Here is a 21,270-nt window from a genome sequence, read left to right as displayed (position 1 = left end):
TTCCAATACTTTTGATATATAATTTTAAATATATATATTTATGTATATTTTTATTCATATATATATATGTATAACAGGTAATATGTACAGAAAATTTTGATTTACTAATTAAGTGTTTACTAAAAACCCTGGAAAGATATGTTTTTAATTTCGAAAACCGCTTTCAAAATCAACGATAAGAAATTTCATTAATTTTAATTAATTTAGAGAGAAATTTAGAAATATCGAAAGTCTCGATCCGAATGATAATTTAATTTTTTCGAACAAATATACTAATAAATATATATATAAATATTTTCAATCGATATTTTTTTTTGATTCCTTAACTTTTATAAATCTGATAGTGAATACACCCACATTTGTAAAGAGTTTTGGTCGACATTTACATTAAGAATACATTTAAGATAAATATTTTAAGTTTTTATGATTTTAATGTTTTACAGTTAAGACTTAGGCAATACACTATACATTTTATGAGGTTTGAATTGGTCACAACTCTTTTTTTTTTTGTTATGCACGGGCCGATGAAATTTTGACAAAGTAGCATTATGTTCCCGCCCTCATGTCAATGTACGTTAATTAAGCTACACCTAGCGTATACTCCCTCGAATCTTCACATCACAGAACATTTAACACTTAACAGTTGAGAAGTTGTTTCCATTAAATATGTAGTTTATCGACTAAAAGTAGTACACGATTGGTAAATAAGATTAGAATTTTTGCACGATTTTATACACTTGTTCAATATCTTCATAAATTATAATTACGACAAATCAAAAATTCGGAGCACACAGCAAGTTTGACGATTCCGAATTAATGAATATTAAAAAAATATATATCTCAATAACGTATCGTACAATTTGATGTAAAATTAAAATAATACTGTATTTACTTGTGATGGAAACTGACATTAATACGCAGTTAAAAAACATTCAACGGAATTGTAACATATGTTATGCTTATAAAAAATCAATTTTCAAGATATGTAGAAAAATATACATTATATAATAATTCAGATCTTTTTACTAACAACAAAAAGATAATTTAACAAATACCTTTACTTTAAAAAAATATATTATACATATCCTTAAACGTTCGGATATGATTATGATAATATGTATGGCGAATGATATAAATTTTATATATTTGGTTAACCACAATTTTTTTGTAAGGTCCGACGAAACAAACTGGATATGTATACATACTTTTTTTTTCCACAGAGTAGACCGTATAATTGATTTAAAATATTGTTTACTTAAACACTTGATATGAATAATAGTCTAATGACTATAATTGTAAATATCTATTTTTATCTTATTTATATTTATTCTGATAGAGGTAGTTAATAGTTATTACATAGTCTATGGATTTAGCAAAAATAGTTTTTAACTTTTTATTCATGTCTAAGCAAAATTTTGTACTACGTTTTGTATTCAATTTTCATAATTGCGTTTTTTTTCCTCTCATATACACTGTCCAAATTTAAAAATGATATTTAATAATTGAAAATCAAGACATAGATTAAAAATAAGGGGCGCAGTACGAATACTGTTACTTAAATTAATGTGAACATCTCCTTTATATTTTTTTTTAAATTTATCAGAATTGAGGAAATGTTTACTGCATTTGGTCAAAGATCTAACAGATCTAACAGTCTGAAACCAAACACCATTGCTGCGGTGGTTGCAGCAATTGATAACAATTACGGTTTATCGACAAGATTAATATTTTAATATGTATCCGTATAAGATTCAATTAATAAGCCACTCGAATTTAAGTTTTGTTTAAAATTTGATAAACTGAATTAATTGAGATATAGTATGTGTAAACTGTACAAATCGCCATTCAAATCACCATAATTTAGATTACGTTAACAATGGTAATGAACGGTTTTTTGGTCAAATGCAGAGCTTGCATCAATATAAATGACATCAAAAGCAAATTATTTTTTAGTATAATGGAGATATTCACATTTATTTTTCCAACAAAATTCGCTCCTTACCTGTAAATTTTTATATATATATATAAAAATTTATTTATATATATATATATATATACTGAATTTGTGCACTGTTTCTTTTAACATGATAGCGACGAGTATTAAATAAAAAAGTGCAAAATTTAATATATATATGTATATATATACGTTAAGAAAAATTATAATAATCACTTATAATTATACCACATGTTGTATGAGGATATTGTTAAATTAGTCCAAAATCACTTTTTAGATAAACAACAGTTTTTGAGATAACATCTTATGATTATATATGTATATGTATAAAATAAATGTGAGGCAAGAAGCACTTCAACGTCGAGAGTCTTTTCACCTCTAAGTAAAACTAAGAGATACAATCAGTTATAACTAGGGGAAATTAACGTGCAGGCAGCGATCCACTGGCGTTATGTGAGTTGCAGTCATTGAATGCCCGGTGGCGGTTGCGTCCCCGGGTCCCCGGCGGCCGCCAGATCGAACAGGTGGTGCGGCGAAGGCGCCAAGGCGCTCTGCAGCGCCGACGTTTTCAGCAGGCGCTTGAGCATGCCACTCGAGCCGCGGTGTTGGAGGCTTTTGTGCGTCGTTAGGGAGTTTTTGGTCCTGTAACGTCTGTGACAGAATTCACAAACGTACAACGTGTCGGACTGTTCGTGCTTGTCTTGGAAATGCCTTTTGAGTGAGTAATAACACGAGAAGGTCCTTCGACAGTAAGGACATTCTTGCGGCTCGTTGATGCCTCCCGACGTAGGTGGCGGCATGCGTAGTCCTCCGCCTGCAAATACCATACCACCACAAGAAAAACAAAGATTAATCTTTGATATTAATGCGATTTGATAAGTTGTATATACAATACCGAACAGATTAATTGATATAATGAGCCACAACTATAAAAAATCTATAGTTTTGGTTACAAAATTATTATTACTATGGCATTGATTTAACTAGCTTTAGATATGTAGATATTCTACTTAAAGAAATATGATCTATCAATAATAATTAAAATAAGCTTATAATTAAGCCATAATGATCAGTTAGATTTCTGTATATTTTTTGTTAGACTGTGCACACCTTTAGTCGCTGACAGGCAACCATATTAGTCGCATTAAAAAGAACATGTTCTTTATTAGACTTTTGTAACAAACTTATGAGTGCTATGTAGATAACCAGCTTAGACTTTCAGCAAAATATTTTTATTAAATATACATTATTTTTTTCTAAAAAAATAATAGGAGCAGTAAAGTGCAACTTACAACTTAAATATATATGATCATAAATTAGTCTTCTCCTTTTTAACATTAACCAAACACCTTTTTTTGAAATATAGCACACAAAGCGCATTTGATCCTTTTTAATAAATTATTATATCACATCTTAAAAGTTGTAGGATGAAAGAGGAGTAAAATAGTAGTATTGGTACAGTGCAATAAATTTATAAGCTAGTTTTTTTCCTCACGGTGCCAAAAAAATCTGCGCTCCAGTGATGTACACTCAGTGTACATGTAAAGGTGTACAAAAAATAGTGATTTTAAAAATAATAATTATTGTAATATAAATACTGAAAACCGGTAATGTATTGGAAATTGCAATTATTCTGTATAAATGCAGAAATTAAACATATTGAATATTTGTTTAAAAAAATATATTGAAAATATACCGTACAAAGCAATTTACGCAATACGTTTGACTGTATTGGTGAATTGACACTTCGATTTTGATGATGGAATATTTATTTTTGTCATTTTCGATAATTACTTATATATCGTGTATCGCAGAAGAATAGCTCAACTATGAATATTTTATTCGATATATTTGTAGAGACCATTCACATAATAAGATGACATGTACACTTGGTGTACATCACAGTAAAGGAAAGATTAAGGGCATTTAAATAATCGGTTTATTCAACCCATAGCTATGATTCGGGACATAGAAATTATAGCTGCATTATTATTAAGAAAAATAACGTGAAATGTCACAGTAAATGGTCTAATTATTGCCGAGAAAATAAGTATAATAAAAAGATACTTTCCTTTAAGAAATATAAATCGTTAAATTTTACATGTCATCATTAATAATATCCTAACAATTTTAGAAGAAGAAAACTTATTTATTTAAAAACATAAAATTCTGATTACTTTTTATATAGAAGTTACTGCACTGGGTAAGAAATAATAAGCCTAATTTTTTCTTCTCATTTCCTCGAAATTGTGCAACATCATTGCTTATAGCACACATTTTTTAAAGTCTATTTATGCGACTTTTTAAGACATATTTATAAATTTATTATATTTGTTTATGATAATAATAATGTTTCGTACCATTAGGATCGCTAGATCAGTGGTGTAATTTAATGACTTACACCATAAAATCCTGGGCTTGAATCGTTGAATCCCACATAAATTTCAATCGTGTCTGGGAGATCGGAATTAGTAATTGGTTTAATTATGATTCCGATCGATCATCACAGATTCATTTTTCCTAGTTTTTTCGATTTCATGGATGAATATTGTGATGATTAATAAAAATTGAGCTACGCCGTGCATTTATGATGGCAAAATATCTAGTAATAAAGAGCTAATTATAGCTCGTAAGGAATATTACATTTGTATTTATATACATATATATAAAAAATATACGTTTTGTAAAATTGTGAATATTAATAATACTACCTATAAGCATTCCCGGTATTTAATTTTCAATGGATTTTTGGTTACCTTAGTGTTGTCAGTGTCTGTGCAGTGGTGACTTTTTGGAACATAACGTAAACAATTTCAATTTTTTAGACTAAGTCAATTAAAAAAATAATAATGTAATCTAAATGTCAAATTAGTTGAACCAATGCTTAAATTGTTTGTTTTTTTATATATATTTATAATAGTGGCTCGTCAATTCATCGAACCTATCCGGTAGTGTACATAAAGGATCTGAAATTAAAATTATTAATTAAAACAGTTCAATGTTATGAGTAATCGATACGTATAAACTGAACTCAAGCTTATGTAATTAATATTATATATAATATATATATCGAAAATGACATTTAACAATACCTAGACATTAAGCCGATATATGATAAAAGTAATGTCATAGTAACTACACAATCAGCACTTCACGTAGAGGGAACGACAGTGACATGTTTACAAATGAAAGAAGCATGCGGCAAGCAAACATTCAACAGTAATCTCATGTAGGAGGGACTCGGGACGGAGAAGCACATACAAAAACTATTTAAAATGAATACAGTCTGTTTTAAAAATATACACTTTTTATTAACCGATAAATGTATAATAAAAAATTGCCTTGGAGGTGCAATTAAAATCATGAATTGAAAATAAAAATAAAAAAAAGTTATGAAATCAAATTATAATAATGAAAGCAATGGCAAAATAAAATGGAAATATAAAGGGAATTATTATAAACAGAAAATGGACAGTCCTGAGTGTTCAATATAAAATATTAATAAAAGTTCAATTTCAAGTACTTATATATATATATATATATAGTAAAATAATATGTTCTTATAATATATATAACATAATGTATTAGTCTGTTTGCTACGTTATATAATTGAATTAAAATCGATATAGTACGCTGTTGCTCCGTTTCAATTAAACCCTTATTAAAAAAGCTCTAAAAAAACGTATCTAACCTTCAATGCTGCAATTATTCGCTGCATATAGATGTTGTTATTGAACCAGCTTTCCGTATTTGTCACACCAATGTCGCTTAGCCCGAGGTAATCACTAAAAAAACTTGTTGTCCAGCTCCCCAGGCCTGGACTTGTGGTATGTATAGATGTGTGTCATTAAGGAATTGCGTGAGCAGTAGACCCGCTCGCAGATGGCACATTTGTACTCCTCCTGTCTCTCGGCGTGCTTGTCCGCTATGTGCCGCTTGAGGGATGCCTTTGAGCAGAGCACTTTACCGCAGAGCTGGCACGAAAACAATTTCTTGCCTGCAAGCAGACAACGGAAACACCCCGACAATGCCCCAACGTCACACATATGCATTTTTATAGATGGACGAGCAATTCATACTAATTTTTATATATATAAGTATATATACATATGTAAGACGTCTATATACGTCCAGCCGTGACACCGTCTACTATTTCATGAATTGATCTCCGTGACCATCGTTTCTTAATTTACTTACTGTAAATAAAAGAGTTACATTTCGAATCAGCTCCACGTTTCCACATTGAACCGAACGCTTAAAATTAAAACTTAATATACAACCGAAATAATATATAATATATATATATTTTTATATTTAGTAATAACAGAACTGATCCAAAATATTATAATTCTCCTATTTACATCATATATTATAATATAATTGGAATCATTTCATAACAATGTAATGTATAATCATGACACAAGTAAGGTAAGCTATTCAAGAGATTTATGAAAACTGATTATATAATTTTATCGAAATTGTAAGCAAAATTTTTAATTACCTATTAAATATTAAAACTAAAGAGAGTGATTATGGGGTAAGTAAGAATATGTATGTTTTATATATATAAATATATAAATATGACGAAGACTTCTCATTCCCGTTGGCTTGCATGTGTATAATATATATATAGAAAATCTACATTGATGATTGTGAAAAAGCGGCGATTTTTGGCTAAATATAAAGGAAGATGATGTGTCATTTTTAGAAGCAATGATAAATTTGATCATAATGCATGTTTAGCACTATGTAAACTAATTTACACCCAGGACTAATAAATAATATTATAAAAATATTTATATATTTATATATCGAAGTTAATCAATAATGGCAAGGATGTAGATATAAATTATTTATTTAGAAAAAATAAATAAATAAAAAAAACATAAAAAAAGTATGTAAATAACAAAAAAAAAGCTTAATCAAAAAAGCGTCATATATAATATATAATAAATATATATATATGTATATATATATATATATAATTTTTTGTAAATAGTTAATCGATAACGAAAACCATATAACAGAAGTAAAAGAAAGCCACCTCGGAGAAGCATGCAGAATGGAAGTGTTACAAAATTTGCTAACGTACATATATGGTCCGTACACATTTTTTATAAATACTGAAGCTCATTAAAAACACATGCCTAATACAAAAAAACTTCAACGACATTCAATAATGTTACAGAATTAATGTAAAACACAATATAAACTATTAACTCATGTTGAAACAATGCTCTAGTTTATCTATAATTGTAAATAAATCATTTTTATAAAACAATTGTATGACTCACCATGAATTAAATTTATATTCCTACCATGCATACGATAACACTTGAACGATTACGTGAGATTGGGATTAAGTTTATATACTGGAAATGGAAAGGATTAAGTTTTATGTTTATATATATTATATAAATAGTAGTGCTAAATTAAAAAGCGTATATTATCATTTGAAAAAATATTATTATTTACGTTGTTGTAGTGAAAATATTAAATTAAAATATAAATAGTACAATAAATGATGTATTTAATCAAAACCACTTTTGCTCAATAATAACACAGGATAAAAAATAAATAAAAGTGTAACATTTCGCACATGTAAAAGGTTAAATTGTTAAAGAAAAGAAAAAAATGGAAAAAACGACAGAAGTAAAAAATGTTTTGAAATCAATTTCTTTATTATTTCTTTTTATTACCAATTTCATTTCAATCTTTAATTGTATTCAATATATTATAACTTTTCTTAATTGAATAATAGCAGTATAGTTTTTTTTTATTATAGACCTAAATGAAACATATAATATACGGCCTATACAATTACCTACTCAATATCAGTCCATTAAAGTTTAGGTTTGAGAAAAATATATAAATAAATATAATAATATATATAAAAAAATGTCATTAGAATAAAAAGAAGACTATGTTTCATAGCTGAATGAATGTAGTTTTGTTAAAAATATTAAATACAAATATAAATATTACCTGCATAGTATATAATATTCATTGAGAGATCAAGGACTGTAATTAAATACGTTGTAAGAATTACACTGATTCTGAACTTAAAATTAAATTTATTTAACAATAAACAATTTATGGCTGCATAATTTATGTGTTCTTAAAATTGTTCGTTTTTTATATATATATATTATAAATATAAATGCCCAACAAAATTGCAAAAGTTTAGCGACAAGATTAAAAATAATACAATAAACATTTTTTCCAACTTTTCTAACAATTCGTTATCACATATTTATTAGATACCCCATAAAGCTTTTTCATTTTTTTTGTATGCATGCTTCAAGCATGATATAAAATATTAATAACAATTCGTATGGGATGTAAATACAAAAAATATGATCTTGCAAATTAGTATTTTTTTATTTCAGATTTTATTGTCTACTTTCCTTATTCATATATATATATATATATATATATATTTAAAAGTAATGCCAATTTTTTTATTATTATTATTATTAAAACAGCGTTGAGCCATAAACATTTTATATAACGGAAACGTTAACGAGATTATCAACATTAATCAATGCATACAAGTTATGTATGATTATGACAGTTTAATATATAAATATTTCACAATAGAAATATCTAAATTGTGTGGCATAATTTTAAGGTTAATTTTGTTTTTTACCATACTTTACAATCAGTTCTAGAGAAACTCATTTTTGGCAATTTTTTAGAGAACATTTCTTCACACGTGATGAAACTTTTCAAGATGTTTCAAATAATAAATTATTATTTTATTTCATGTCATAATTATACTTGTGCGCTATTGAAAATAAGAGTTTAAAGTATGAAGAAGCAAGCAAAGACTGTTATTTGATTTATGTAATTGTAAAGGGCGTTCCATGTGTGTTTTTACATAGTTTTAGTTTTGTGAATAAAATCGTGAAATATATATTATGTATATAAATAAATATAAATTAGAAATATAAGTATAAGTTTAATTTAATCTAAAAACCCTAATTAAAAAAAATACGTAGCGTATTTCGACGTTGAACACATTAAGAATTTTGGTTAAGAGCATTTTTTTTCATTATTATGGAAACATCTTGTCAAGTTGATTTACATACATATAATAAATTTTTGAATAAAAATAACTAATATATTGAAAATGTAATAATAATTATAATAAAATAGATATTCCTTCTACTAAAAAATAATAATAAATTAGCAATTTAAAAATTTCAACTTTGACAATCATTAATTAAAAAATAATATTATCAATAATAAGGCAATAACAAGAGACATTTTTTAGAACAAGAATAATATTTAAAGAATGACAAAAATAATATATTAGACAATTTTATAAACAAATTTATATAAAATTTAAATAAAAAAAAGATAAAAACAGGTCACAGAAACAGTCTTAAAGAGTATTCAATCAATTAAAAATTAAAAGTATATAAGCGAGATATTACATCTATAAATTAAACGCCCCGATACCCTTTAAAGTAATTCTTAAATGGCAAAATCTGATAAAAAATATATATATTTTTATAATCATAACAAACTATTAGCCTATCTATTAAGTATGTAGTGTAAAAATTTAGGCGGAATGTCATCCTTGTAGGATATATTGCCCACACCTTAAGCCATTCAATATAATCAATTTCATTATACCTACAGATATATATATTTACAAATAATAGTTAAACAATTGTACTTCATAATAATAATAAAATAATAATTGTAACAAGAATAATGTTGACTGGAATATTGACAATTAATATTTAAAATCTTTTTACATTCAAATGTTTTAAATTAATTAATTAAATATAAAAATATCAACATTATTCTCATGTATAGGCAAAAAATAGTCATAAATGTAACCATTATAGGCTATGATGCATATTGAAATGTATTCGATACATATCATAGCCGTATATTTGGTGTAACGAGTGTACAATAGACATATAAGTTTTTCTTAGCTAAATAGTTAGCGTTTCACAAATTATTTAATAAAACGTATTAACAAACGTGTTTTGTAAAACTGTAAACCTTAAAATTATTCAATAATTCTAGTTTTAAATGTCAAAAAAATTAACTAATTAGAGTTATGAAAAAAAATTAAATTAAACTATAAATGGAAGTGGTCATGTAAATTATGAGTTAATAATCCAACATACAGTTTTATATGTATAATACACATATATTATAATAGTTATTGACATACATGGAATTTATTTAATTAAATATAGTTTTATATTAAAAATAAGTTCGTTTAACATTTAAAAATTCAAAATTTGGTCTAAATTGCTGGTTTATCACAAAATTTCGCCAATCGAAACTAAAATAATAAATCAAATAAAAAATAAAATTTTGTTAACCTTTCAATTTCAAATAGTTTTTTTTATCTATAAACATATATAAATTTTTTTTTGACTTAAAATATCTATAATATTATTTATATATACACAAACGTGTACGTATTTTTCATAGTTAAGAGTATTATTGTTTTATATATGAAAATAAAACACATTTAATTTAAGTAATAAAATATTTTTTATCATTATAATTAATAATATTTTCCGAATAAAAATTATATAAATATAACTAAAAAATAATAACAAAGAAAAGAAAAAAATCAACACAAATAACGCTTTATGGAAGGCCTGAATTATTTTAACTAATATATAATATTTGATAAATTTGATTATCACAATAGAGCGTTAATAAATATATTATATATATATATAATATATATATATATGTTTATATTGAAAATTTATAAAAAGCTACCACGCTCTCAAAACATAATAGTGTGAAACATTATCAAAAATGAAAAAAGGAAAACACCTAACTGACTTTGGAAAAGTGCTCAGTTTTTGCACCGACGACCATTTCCATGCTAGTTTACTCGTCGAAATCAACGTTACAAACCGATAATATCAAAATTAAAACTAAATCGCTACTAATATTTGAGTTTCCGTCGTATTCGCGCGAGTTTTAAGCGTCGAACTGATCTTTGAATTTGAAAAAGACATTGTCGAGGTGGTGGGGCGGGATCTTGATATCGGCCGGTGGTATTTGCGCCGGTTGTCCTTTCTGGCGCCGGTGATAGATGCTTTTGTGGTTGTTCAGAGAGTTCAGGGTACGAAATACTTTATGACAGAGGCTACAGCGTGCTGAATGAAGAGGTTGCAGGTGTTGTTGCTCTGTATGCCTTTTGAGCGTGAGGCGAGTAGAGAGCAGCTTACCGCAAACATCGCAGCGGTGGCCTGACCCCAGGGGTCCCACTGCGGACCCAACCACAAAGTCACGCATTAGTCACGAGATTTGATATGAGTTCAATTAGCTAAGTTTTGTTACAATTGAAGATTTTTAAATGCGGCCATATATATACATACACATGTATATATGATACGACTTACTGATATAGTTAAATAATAAATAATTGAAATCATAAATATAATTAACATTTAAAAATCTTCATTGATCAATGAAAATGTATATAAAATTAAAAAAAGCAATTTTTTTATATATATATTTATGCAATGTAAATGTATGCTGTAAAATGTAAAATTAAATTTCAATCGACCGTACAAAGTGAAGAAGAGAAAATTATTTAAAAATTTCTTATTCATCCATGTCCCAGGGAAGTACAAAGCGTTGGTAATATTTTCGTCAAAATAATATAGATATATATATATAAAAAAATATATAAACATAAGTGTAAATAGGATAATGTGAATCCAACACCAAAATAAAAGAGGACGTTTGCCTTTGAGCAAATCAACTCTGTAAGTTCACTAGAACTCTAAATAGACAGACATCTAAGTAGACAAAAACAATAAAAATATAAGCAGTGATGATATAAAATCCAACAGGTCCCAAAAAAGCGGAACCAATTGGTACAATTGTTGCCAAACGAAAGCAATTTGCACAACCTGGGAAGACGAATATATAAAATAAACGTTTTTTTCTCTCTCTCTCTCATATAATTTTCTCTTAAAGTTTTGCCAAAAAGATTTTCGGGAGACAAGTGCGCGCTTTGTGGTTGGGCCGTATATTTTTTTACATTGGGCATATTGTGCGTGTCCCAATTGGTTCCGACAATACACTAGTAATGTACATACTCAATGAACATATATGTATATAATAATATAAAATAAAAGCTGAAATTAGAACTGTTTATGTACAAAAAGCGATAACATATATATGATATCATCTTGTATATATATATATATAATATATTAATAACCATGGAGGCATAATTATAATAAAATGAAGATGCCATGCATGCTCGATACATCGCTCGCTCTGTGAGGATGAAGAGGAAAGATCGTTTACAATATTGTTTTGGATGGTAACATGCATGCTATTTGTTCATGTTTGAGTGATACAAAAGCAACGGCAGTATGTTTAACTAAATAATACAATCTAACTTAACTAAATAGTACACAATTTATGGATGATGTAGGTGTTGCTCACGAGAGGTGCAGTTAATCAGTTTTATTCGTTATATCTTAATACACATATAAATGAGATTGTGTAAATTGTGAAAAGTCATCAAAATATTTAAATTGTAGTAATTAATAATAAATCTAACCGTTGATCATTAAATTATATAGATAAAAAAACTGGACAATATCGCATTAGAAAATTTACTAACAAAAACATTAAAAAAAAGTTCAATACCAATATATTAAAATTTAGGCGAATATTGTAAGCAGTTATTACTAATGTTGATCGAATAAAATTAAAATATTAGGCTTGAAATAAAGTGTGCATATTTTGTATTTTTAATTTTGTTGATGTACAGAATAAGGCTAATAAAAATGGAACTTTTGAATGTTTATATTTCAGGAACGGTTAATACCATAGAAAAAAATATAGACATTTATAAAAGCTTATTGTAAGCTTTTTTGTCAATGTATAATTTCAATATAACGAGCAAAACAGTCGTTCGAAAAAAGTATCACAAAAAGTTAGATTTATAGATATTGTGTGACACGTTGATGCTACAGATGAAACAAAAGCTTAAGCCTTTACCATATTGAAACGCTTATTTGTTTTTCTGCAGAACCAACTGTTCGTAGGATATATCAAAAATACAACTTTTTTGCAGTACTTTTCTAAAAATTCTGCCCTGCCCATTACAATGCTGCCATGAAGTTATTAATGCATTTGATAAAAAAAAGTAAAATGAAGCTAATTTTGTATTTTTTCTATTGCATAAATCTAACATATTTATTTCTCTACGACTGTAATAGTAAATATATTATTGTTTTAAAAAAAATATTGAATGCTTGTATTTGGTGAAAAAAATCTTATTTCAAGAACATTTTATTACCATAATATCACCCAAATGAGTTAAGAAGCCATTAAAAAAATATTTTTAATATCTTGTGAATCATTGAAATGTGAAACGAAAGCTCATTATTTATGATAAATTTTTTCAAAGGCTGCTCTGCCTATTGCAATGCTGCCATGAAGTTCAATCATACACTGATAGAAGGTGCTCAAATTAATCTAATTTTTTATAGCATGGACAGTACATTAGATATAACATTTAAAAATGAAATACAATGTATTGTTATGACATTTAACATGCTTATATTTTAGAAACTGTTGACGCTATAGAAAAAATAAAAACATTGTATAAAAGAGCAACTTGAGTTATTTTAATCGGCATATGACTTCAAGATTATAGTATCATTGTAAGAGCACACCAGTCGTTTTAAAAAAATAGTACAAAAAAATAGATTTTAAGATATCTCCATCAACTGGCAATAGTAGAATTTTTTTTTAGTAATATACTATTATTTAGCTTATATTCTTTACCATAATGATCTTGAAATAAGTTAGTTTTTAATTATTTTCTGTAGTATTATCGACTCATGTAATATCTTAGAAGTGCGATTTATTTTGCTTTACATTTTCTAAATAGCTGCCGTGCCTATTGCAATGGTGCTATGATTTTAAAATATATAAATACATTAAACTATATTTAATGTTTTTATTTTTACTTTAGCATTAATATAAGCGCTTTTATATGTAGCTATATCTACAGTTAAATAAGTTAATTCACAATTTGTGATAGTTTGAAGAAATTAAAATATTTTGGTTTTTATATAATATGAATGTAACTATGCAGCACCCCTCGCAAGTATTCGATGGACTCATCTCATGAGATAATGAGTAGAATAACAATTTAAATGTACGCCAAAATGATTGCTACGTTCCTGCCTTTGTTTTTGCACCGCTCGTTTACAATATTTTCTTGAATAGCACCATGCATGCCGTCAGTCCGTCTGTCAGTATTCGACTCAATATTTTGAAAATAAACACGGGTGAAGCATAATGTTCATTAGAAAGATAATAACTATAAAAATATGTCATTTCGTATCGGATCCGATCGATCAGTTAATGGGGAAGTAGGGCGCTGCATTCGTGGGATGTATTGGCGTGGGTGGGGGGGCGGACTGCTTGCGGTGATAGATGCTCTTGTGGTTGCGAAGGCTGTTGAGGCTGGAGTAGACTCGTCGGCATATATTGCAGACTGGTTCGCGAGACGGCCGCATGTGAACATTCTGGATGTGCCTTTTCAGGCGGGTCAGAGAGGAAAGGCTCTTGTTGCACGGCTCGCATCGGTATTCGTCCGGGGGAGCACCACCTGGTGGGCACACAACCACAGCACTTTAGCACTCCGCTCTCATCATCTTTCTGTATTTTTTTGGGTTTTTAATGGTTTCAGCCCATTGTCTATTTATTATGCATTCGTGTCTCCGTCGACAACGGCGATAACATTTCGATCACAGGTCACATGGGTTTTTTGATTGGTTATTATAATAAAAAGCACCGCCACCCCCCCTGTATTCTCACATCTGATCAATCCACTTTTAGGATATTCTAGTACTAGCACATTCCTCGACCAGTTTCCAGTTTGGTTATTTTTTTTATATATATATATAAAAGTATATTTTTAGCATTAGTTTGTGGTGTTGAAAATTTTATTTTTATTGTATTAATCATAATCATGCTTTTGAACAAATTTAAAATAGGCGTATATGTATTTATGTATATATATAGTGTGTATGTTCGGGTTAAGCTAATTATTACTTTCTAATAATATAATATTAAAATATACATATCTCGGATGAGTCTCAACCAACACCCTCTTACTACTATGTTACGTACAATATACAAATGACATATTTTTATAATTTTGAAACAAATTTAAATTTTGAAAAGTAAAACATCATCAAGTTCAAACAACTTCACACTGATATGTTTATTTAAACATTATTTAATAAAAGTTATATTTATATAATATAAAAATGAACAGATTGGACGGAAATTATTTATACGTCTATGTTAATACATAGATTAACCTTTAAATGCCATTACGTCGATTTAATAAATAATAATATAATATATGAAATATATACAAAAGACCATGTAATATATATTTTACCTTTTGATTTTCAGCTCATTGATTATAAATATCAAAAATTGATGAAAACCATCAAATTTATTCATTTAAATTATATATTTCACACATTTGAAGTATATAATTTAGAATCACATTTTTCTAGCATACACTAACTCTTAAAATACTTTAAAAAAATATGCTTCACCCACGTGCCTAAATCGTGAGAAAAGTACAATATATATTATTCCCTAGAAATATTTATTTACAAGAAATATTTACATGTATTAATGAACAGTCACATTTTCCATTCAAATGATAATACTGTGATTAATGTAGCTAAAAATGATATAATATAATATATGATATATATTTTTAAAAAGCAGTTTAAGAAATCATGCATTATGTTATATTAGAAGAGCAATCACCACGTGTTTTAAAAGTATTATTAGTTATCGTTTTATAATATATATATATTATAATATAATATGTACATTTTTTTCTCTCTAAAATGATAAAAGAAGAGGTCCAAGGGATAGAAGTTTTGATATTAGTATTGGAATGTGCAAAATAGGTACATCACAGTATCATATATAAGCTATCACAAAAAAACACTATGCATAAGCATGCATCCACTTTTCCAATTACCATTATAACAATAAGATGCGTCTGAAGGATAAGAATGAAAAAATCTCGTTAAATTACAAGTTTATAACATTATTTTTTTGATTAACAAGATGTTTTCACATTTTATATGAAGTATAAGCATATTTTTGAAACAGGTTTCAATTAAATTTATCACTGCTTTTGTATTGTTATAACATTAATTGTAAAATGCGTGAATGACACAGTGATAAGAGTTGATGGCGAAGGAAGGGACATGGCATGACATGATTTTATGAGACGCTATGAATATGTCCTATCAGAGGAAGTATATTAGAAACAAAGAAAAATGTGAAAGCTTTGATGGAAATCATCACTCACCTTGAGAAGTACCGGCGAGGCCGTCTGGAGTGAGCGACGGGCTGCCTAGACCTGATAAAATAAATAAATACAGTCAATAAATGCATTCAACGATTGATAAGTTTATTAATGTGACAATGTTTGTTTACCAAATTTAATACCTGCAAGTGGTGAATGGTCGGCTAGAGATGCCATGCCGAAATTAAATGAACCTCCCGGGTTGAATAACTTAGAATCTGACGGCGACAAAAAAGGTGGCGGTGGTGGCGGAAGCGGTGGCGGAGTTCTTTCGTCGGCCTCTGCCGAAGACCCTCTCGACGAAGGTCCCAACTGCAATAAAATAATATTATCATTATAAATATGGAACAATACTATTATATAATAACATGTAAAGATAAAGGTAATGTTATTTTGGCAACTTTTAAAAAATCGTTGTTTTAAAGATTTTGTGCTATAATAAGGTGACCAGATTCTTAAAATATCAAATATCAGTTTTTGTTCAAGGAGGATAAAATTGGTGACTACGGAAATTTTCGTTCATAGACCATCTCGGAATTTTTTTTTCGAGGATAAAAGGCGGACAATCCTCTTCAAAAGAGGACGTCTGGCCACCTTAGCTACCAGCAAAATATTTATTTAATATAATGCAAAAATTTGTAGAAAACATATTATAAAAATTATAGTCAAATTTAATTATTAAAATGTGATTTATTTGTTGACCAGAGTAAGTAACGCAATGAAAAAAACACTGAAAAAGCTCTTTCATTATTGTATTTACTAAACGGGCAAAATATCTGCCGAATGCACGAATAAAATTACTCACTGGTCGTTGAACATATTTAACGATTTGAATTCAAACTTCATGTTGATACTCGCCAAATTTGACTGTACGAGTTTGACTGTTGTGGCAACAACAACCTAAATATCGACCATTATTTATAAAATTTAATTTATATAAAAAAAATAAGTTATCTAAATGTATACTTTATTAAATCAAGGCACGTATCATTTATTCATACATTCAGTAACGTAATCTTTGTTTTATTTAAACTATAATATATAATATATAAACAAAGTAGCAATGTAGCAATAAGAGTGCGGATAATCGATTAAATATCTTTAAAATACATTAAAACACATAGAGATCGCCAAAAATGTAGTAAATTGAATATTGGTGGGGCATTTGATTATTATTTAAGGTAATATAAGATGACCAGATCAGGGAGGTCATTTGAAGGGAGGGGGGAGGAGATAAGTGAGAGCATTTGCCTCCCATTGAATTTACCCAGAAAAGTGCATGTCATTTAATAAAATCGAAATATTAAAAAAACACCACTGACTGGACATCTTTTGCCCCACTCTGGAAATAGCTGAAAGGACGTCCCTGATTCTAAACCAGAAATTCTCAGATTATCTTTCAAAAAAAATAGTCTGGAATCTATCCCAAAAAAATATTTTTAAAATTGTCATTTCAGGTAAATCATATTGGAATACTTTTTCACCGGCAGATATATATTTTTACCGTGAAAATACAACTTTTATGGCAGATGCTAGTAAAATTATATGATTTAAACTTTTCCATAAATAGTAATATATACACTTACATACTTATCATTATTTATTTAGATGCGATGTATAAATTCTACAGTTAATGTATATTTTTCGGTAAAGCTATATTTTCACTAGTCCCGAATTCACTTTCACCAGTAGATATATATTTAGACTAGCGAAAATATAATTTAACTGATAGGCGTTAATGAAATTATATGCTGCTCTGAAATGTTTATGAAACTTAAATTGACAGTTGCGAAACACACATTTGCTATTCAAACACAAACCTAATCTAATGAAAGTTCTAAAACTAATTATAGTTTTAGAACTTTTATTTGCTAAAGGCTAAAATACAAATTATGGCAACTCATCTCAGGGGAAATTAAGCGGAAGAAGTATAGACAGACGACGCATCTTGCATATTGCTCTATAGTTTGTTTGGATTTCGATTTGCGCAAAAACAATTATCACTTCTCAGAAGTCAAAAATTCACGTCAAAAGTAATAAAATCGTACCGGCGCCGTCAGGTGGAGGCATTTGCCTACCTCTTTAAACTTACCCAGAAAAATTAATGTCATTTAATGAAATACTATGAATCTTATGAATACTATGAAATATTAAAAAAACGAATTTTGAATACTATGAAATATTAAAAAAACGACCACTGATTGGTCAACTTTTGGAAAAAGCTGAAATGACGCCCCTGGACAAAATTTTGAAAATATCAAAGCACACTAGAAAAAATATTTGAAAATTTTTGTTCGAGAAGGATAAAGGGGGAGAAATTGCTATGTGAGCTAAAAAATGGGTCTGATTACCTTAGGTAATATAAAATTAATGGTTTACCGTAAAACATTTAAACAACACACAACAAACTAGTCAACTGACCACTTTTTCTTTATTATAATTAATTTAATTATAGAGTTACAATAAAATTTGTATAATTATTAATAATGCTAAAACACGAATGATGGCACGAAAATGAATCTAATGCCAAATTATTAATATTTTTTTTTGTTTAAAATGATCATAATTAATTATGCAATTAAAAGTTTGTATTTATGTTTTGGAGAACATCTAAGAGGGAAATAAATCCCAATGCTCAATGGTAGACAAGTATATATATATAATAAATTTGATTAAAAATTTATCATATTTATATCAATTCTGATAAAGTTAGTTGAAAATCAGATATTACATAATCCATACTTCGCAAAAGTAGTTTTTAATTCTTTTCTCACGTCTAAGCAAAGTTTTGTATCTTATATTTTCTCTCCTATATAATACTGTTTAACTTAATAATTTAATATTTGATTAAATTTTCTATATCCAAATAGTAAATACTATTGCTGCAGTGTTTGCAGCTATTAATAATAATCTTAGTTTGTCAATAAGACAATTGTTGTTAAACAAAGTTGTTAATACAAAGATGTGCATTTGTTTCCATTAACTATCAAAGTACTTGAATTTTGAAAGAATCTTTAGCCTCATGATTTCCAAATCTGGCTGCTCTTGTTTTTTATTTATAGGTAAATAAATCTAAGCCATATAAAAAGTATGAGCAAAAACATCTTCAAGGACCATTATTGAAGCAATACCTTGGAGCATATTGACAACAATGATGAATTTTTGATTAAATGATATAAATTTACTTACATGTGGTCTGTGATGTGACGGTGGCGGTGAATCATCGTTGCGATCAAGATCGGCAGCTCCGCAGAGTAAGTCAATCGGCTCGTGCTTAACGTCGTCTAAGAGTCTCGGCGAAGGGCTTCCGCTCGAGTTGGAGACTCCGTTGCCGTTGTTCCCGGCCGAGTCTGCCGAGTGGTTGATCCGTGAGTTATTGTTCGAGTTGTGGTGCTTCGTGGAGAAGTCCGTCGGGGTGACTTGAGGCATGTGTGACAGAATGTCCGTGTTGTTGTTGTCGTGCCTCGGCCGCTTGGGTCCGTCGGGTGAGTTGTCGGAGCTGCGGGACACACGACGGGGCTGGTGGTTCGCGCGCCGCAGTAGATGATGAGGGTGGTGTGGCGCGTGGGGCGCTAGCAGCGCTTCTTCCAGCTTGTCGCAGTAGGGGGGACCCAGAGGTGCCGGTGGGGCCGGGGGCGGCGTCGCAGGAGTGACCGCTGCCGCTGCACGAGCCATGCTTTGTACTTGAGCGAGCTAAAAAGCAAATATAAACATCAATATTCAACATTGTAAAGTGATATATTAATCAGTCTTTGTAAAAGCGCTATCAGTTACAACATATTTATATAAATAAAAATGAAATTGTAAAGTATTTAAATTGAAAATCAACTAGAAAGATTCATTATATGTGCATGAAAACTTGTGATAACAATTCGAAACATGGTTCTATTGTTCTGTAAATTGGCAGCAGTGTTACATATAGTTTGAAGAGTAGTTAACAGATGGCAGTATGAATTAAGCTTGTAACATGAAAGCACAGCAGTAGTTAAAGGTGGCTGTTGTACTTGCAACATGTATCAGATAAGTAATGGAGCCATTGAAATTTACCGAAGAATGAAAGATCAGTATTATGATCGAGTTAGGCATACTGTGTAATGATTTTTATTTATGTAGACCTCATATTGAGCAACAATGAGTACTATTCTGTATTATTTATGTTACTAGTTCTTGAAAATCAGTGTTTGTTTATTACTTTTTCTTAATGAATTTTATAGGTTCAGGGTTTTAAATAAATTCTAAATTTAGGTTTTTATTTTATATGTAATATTAAAGGAGTTAAATATGTAAACCAATGAGTATACTTAATAAGATTAACTTATTATGCTTATTATAATACTAAGTTTTAAAAGTTCTTTTGCAGAGACTGATTCATATATGGATAAAGTAAAATAAAAAAATAAAAAGAAAAAAAATATAGTACATGTGAACGTACTCCTTGAGCATCTTCATGTTGCGTCAAGCCGGACACTCTCAGGACTTCGGCCGTTTTGAGAAAGCTACTCAGCGACCGTTGGTGTACGTTTACTTCTCCGTGATAAATGAACTCCACAAGAGCGTGCAGGTCGGTGAATGCAACATCTTGTAGTACAATAACCGGATGTTTGCAAGGCGTCGACTGAAATTGAAACGTAGAGAAATTTCATTATGTGTATTTTAAAAAATGCAAGTAATAAAAAACGATTGCTCGATGCATACCTTCAGAAGTTCTCTGAAGTAAGGGCTGCAGGCAGATAGCACAACCCTGTGCGCCTTCAGGCTTTTGCCGTCGCAGGCCAATGTCACGTCTACAAAATCTTCATCGTCCCTGAGATTTTCAAACGCTGATGTGATGCTGCTCTGGTAGTTGTTCCAGCGCAGACAAAAATGTTGCGTGTCTACCATTGTTGCTAATTACTTTACTGAAAAGATAAAAGAAAATATATTGTGAAAAAATGTAGATACA

The 21,270-nt window shown here is 28.8% G+C and overlaps 1 protein-coding gene across 22 annotated transcripts in view; it reads right to left on the bottom strand.

Annotated features, from left to right (window-relative positions):
• Positions 1-2,242: 2,242 nt before the first annotated feature.
• Positions 2,243-21,270, bottom strand: part of br (broad-complex core protein) — a 105,051-nt gene continuing 86,023 nt past the window's right edge. For 4 of the 22 annotated variants that reach the window (XM_088197637.1, XM_088197640.1, XM_088197638.1 and 1 more), the window contains 6 exons: positions 21,024-21,226; positions 20,749-20,943; positions 19,518-20,021; positions 16,460-16,640; positions 16,332-16,382; positions 2,243-2,768 (listed from right to left, as the gene is read on the bottom strand). In XM_088197637.1, coding sequence (XP_088053763.1) covers positions 2,419-2,768; positions 16,332-16,382; positions 16,460-16,640; positions 19,518-20,021; positions 20,749-20,943; positions 21,024-21,209 — 1,467 coding nt within the window. In that variant the 5' untranslated portion in view covers positions 21,210-21,226 and the 3' untranslated portion in view covers positions 2,243-2,418. Of the gene's footprint in view, positions 2,769-5,645; positions 5,952-10,685; positions 11,212-13,931; positions 14,592-16,331; positions 16,383-16,459; positions 16,641-19,517; positions 20,022-20,748; positions 20,944-21,023; positions 21,227-21,270 lie in introns of those variants that run through there. The other 18 variants (XM_088197641.1, XM_088197644.1, XM_088197642.1 and 15 more) reach the window with 13 other exon arrangements.

Source organism: Plectrocnemia conspersa, unplaced genomic scaffold (genome assembly GCF_051122295.1).
Source record: "Plectrocnemia conspersa isolate PC_06_02 unplaced genomic scaffold, ASM5112229v1 ptg000011l, whole genome shotgun sequence".
Taxonomy (NCBI): domain Eukaryota; kingdom Metazoa; phylum Arthropoda; class Insecta; order Trichoptera; family Polycentropodidae; genus Plectrocnemia; species Plectrocnemia conspersa.
The sequence above is the reverse complement of the archived record's forward strand: the minus strand, read 5'-3'. Positions and strand labels throughout refer to the sequence as shown.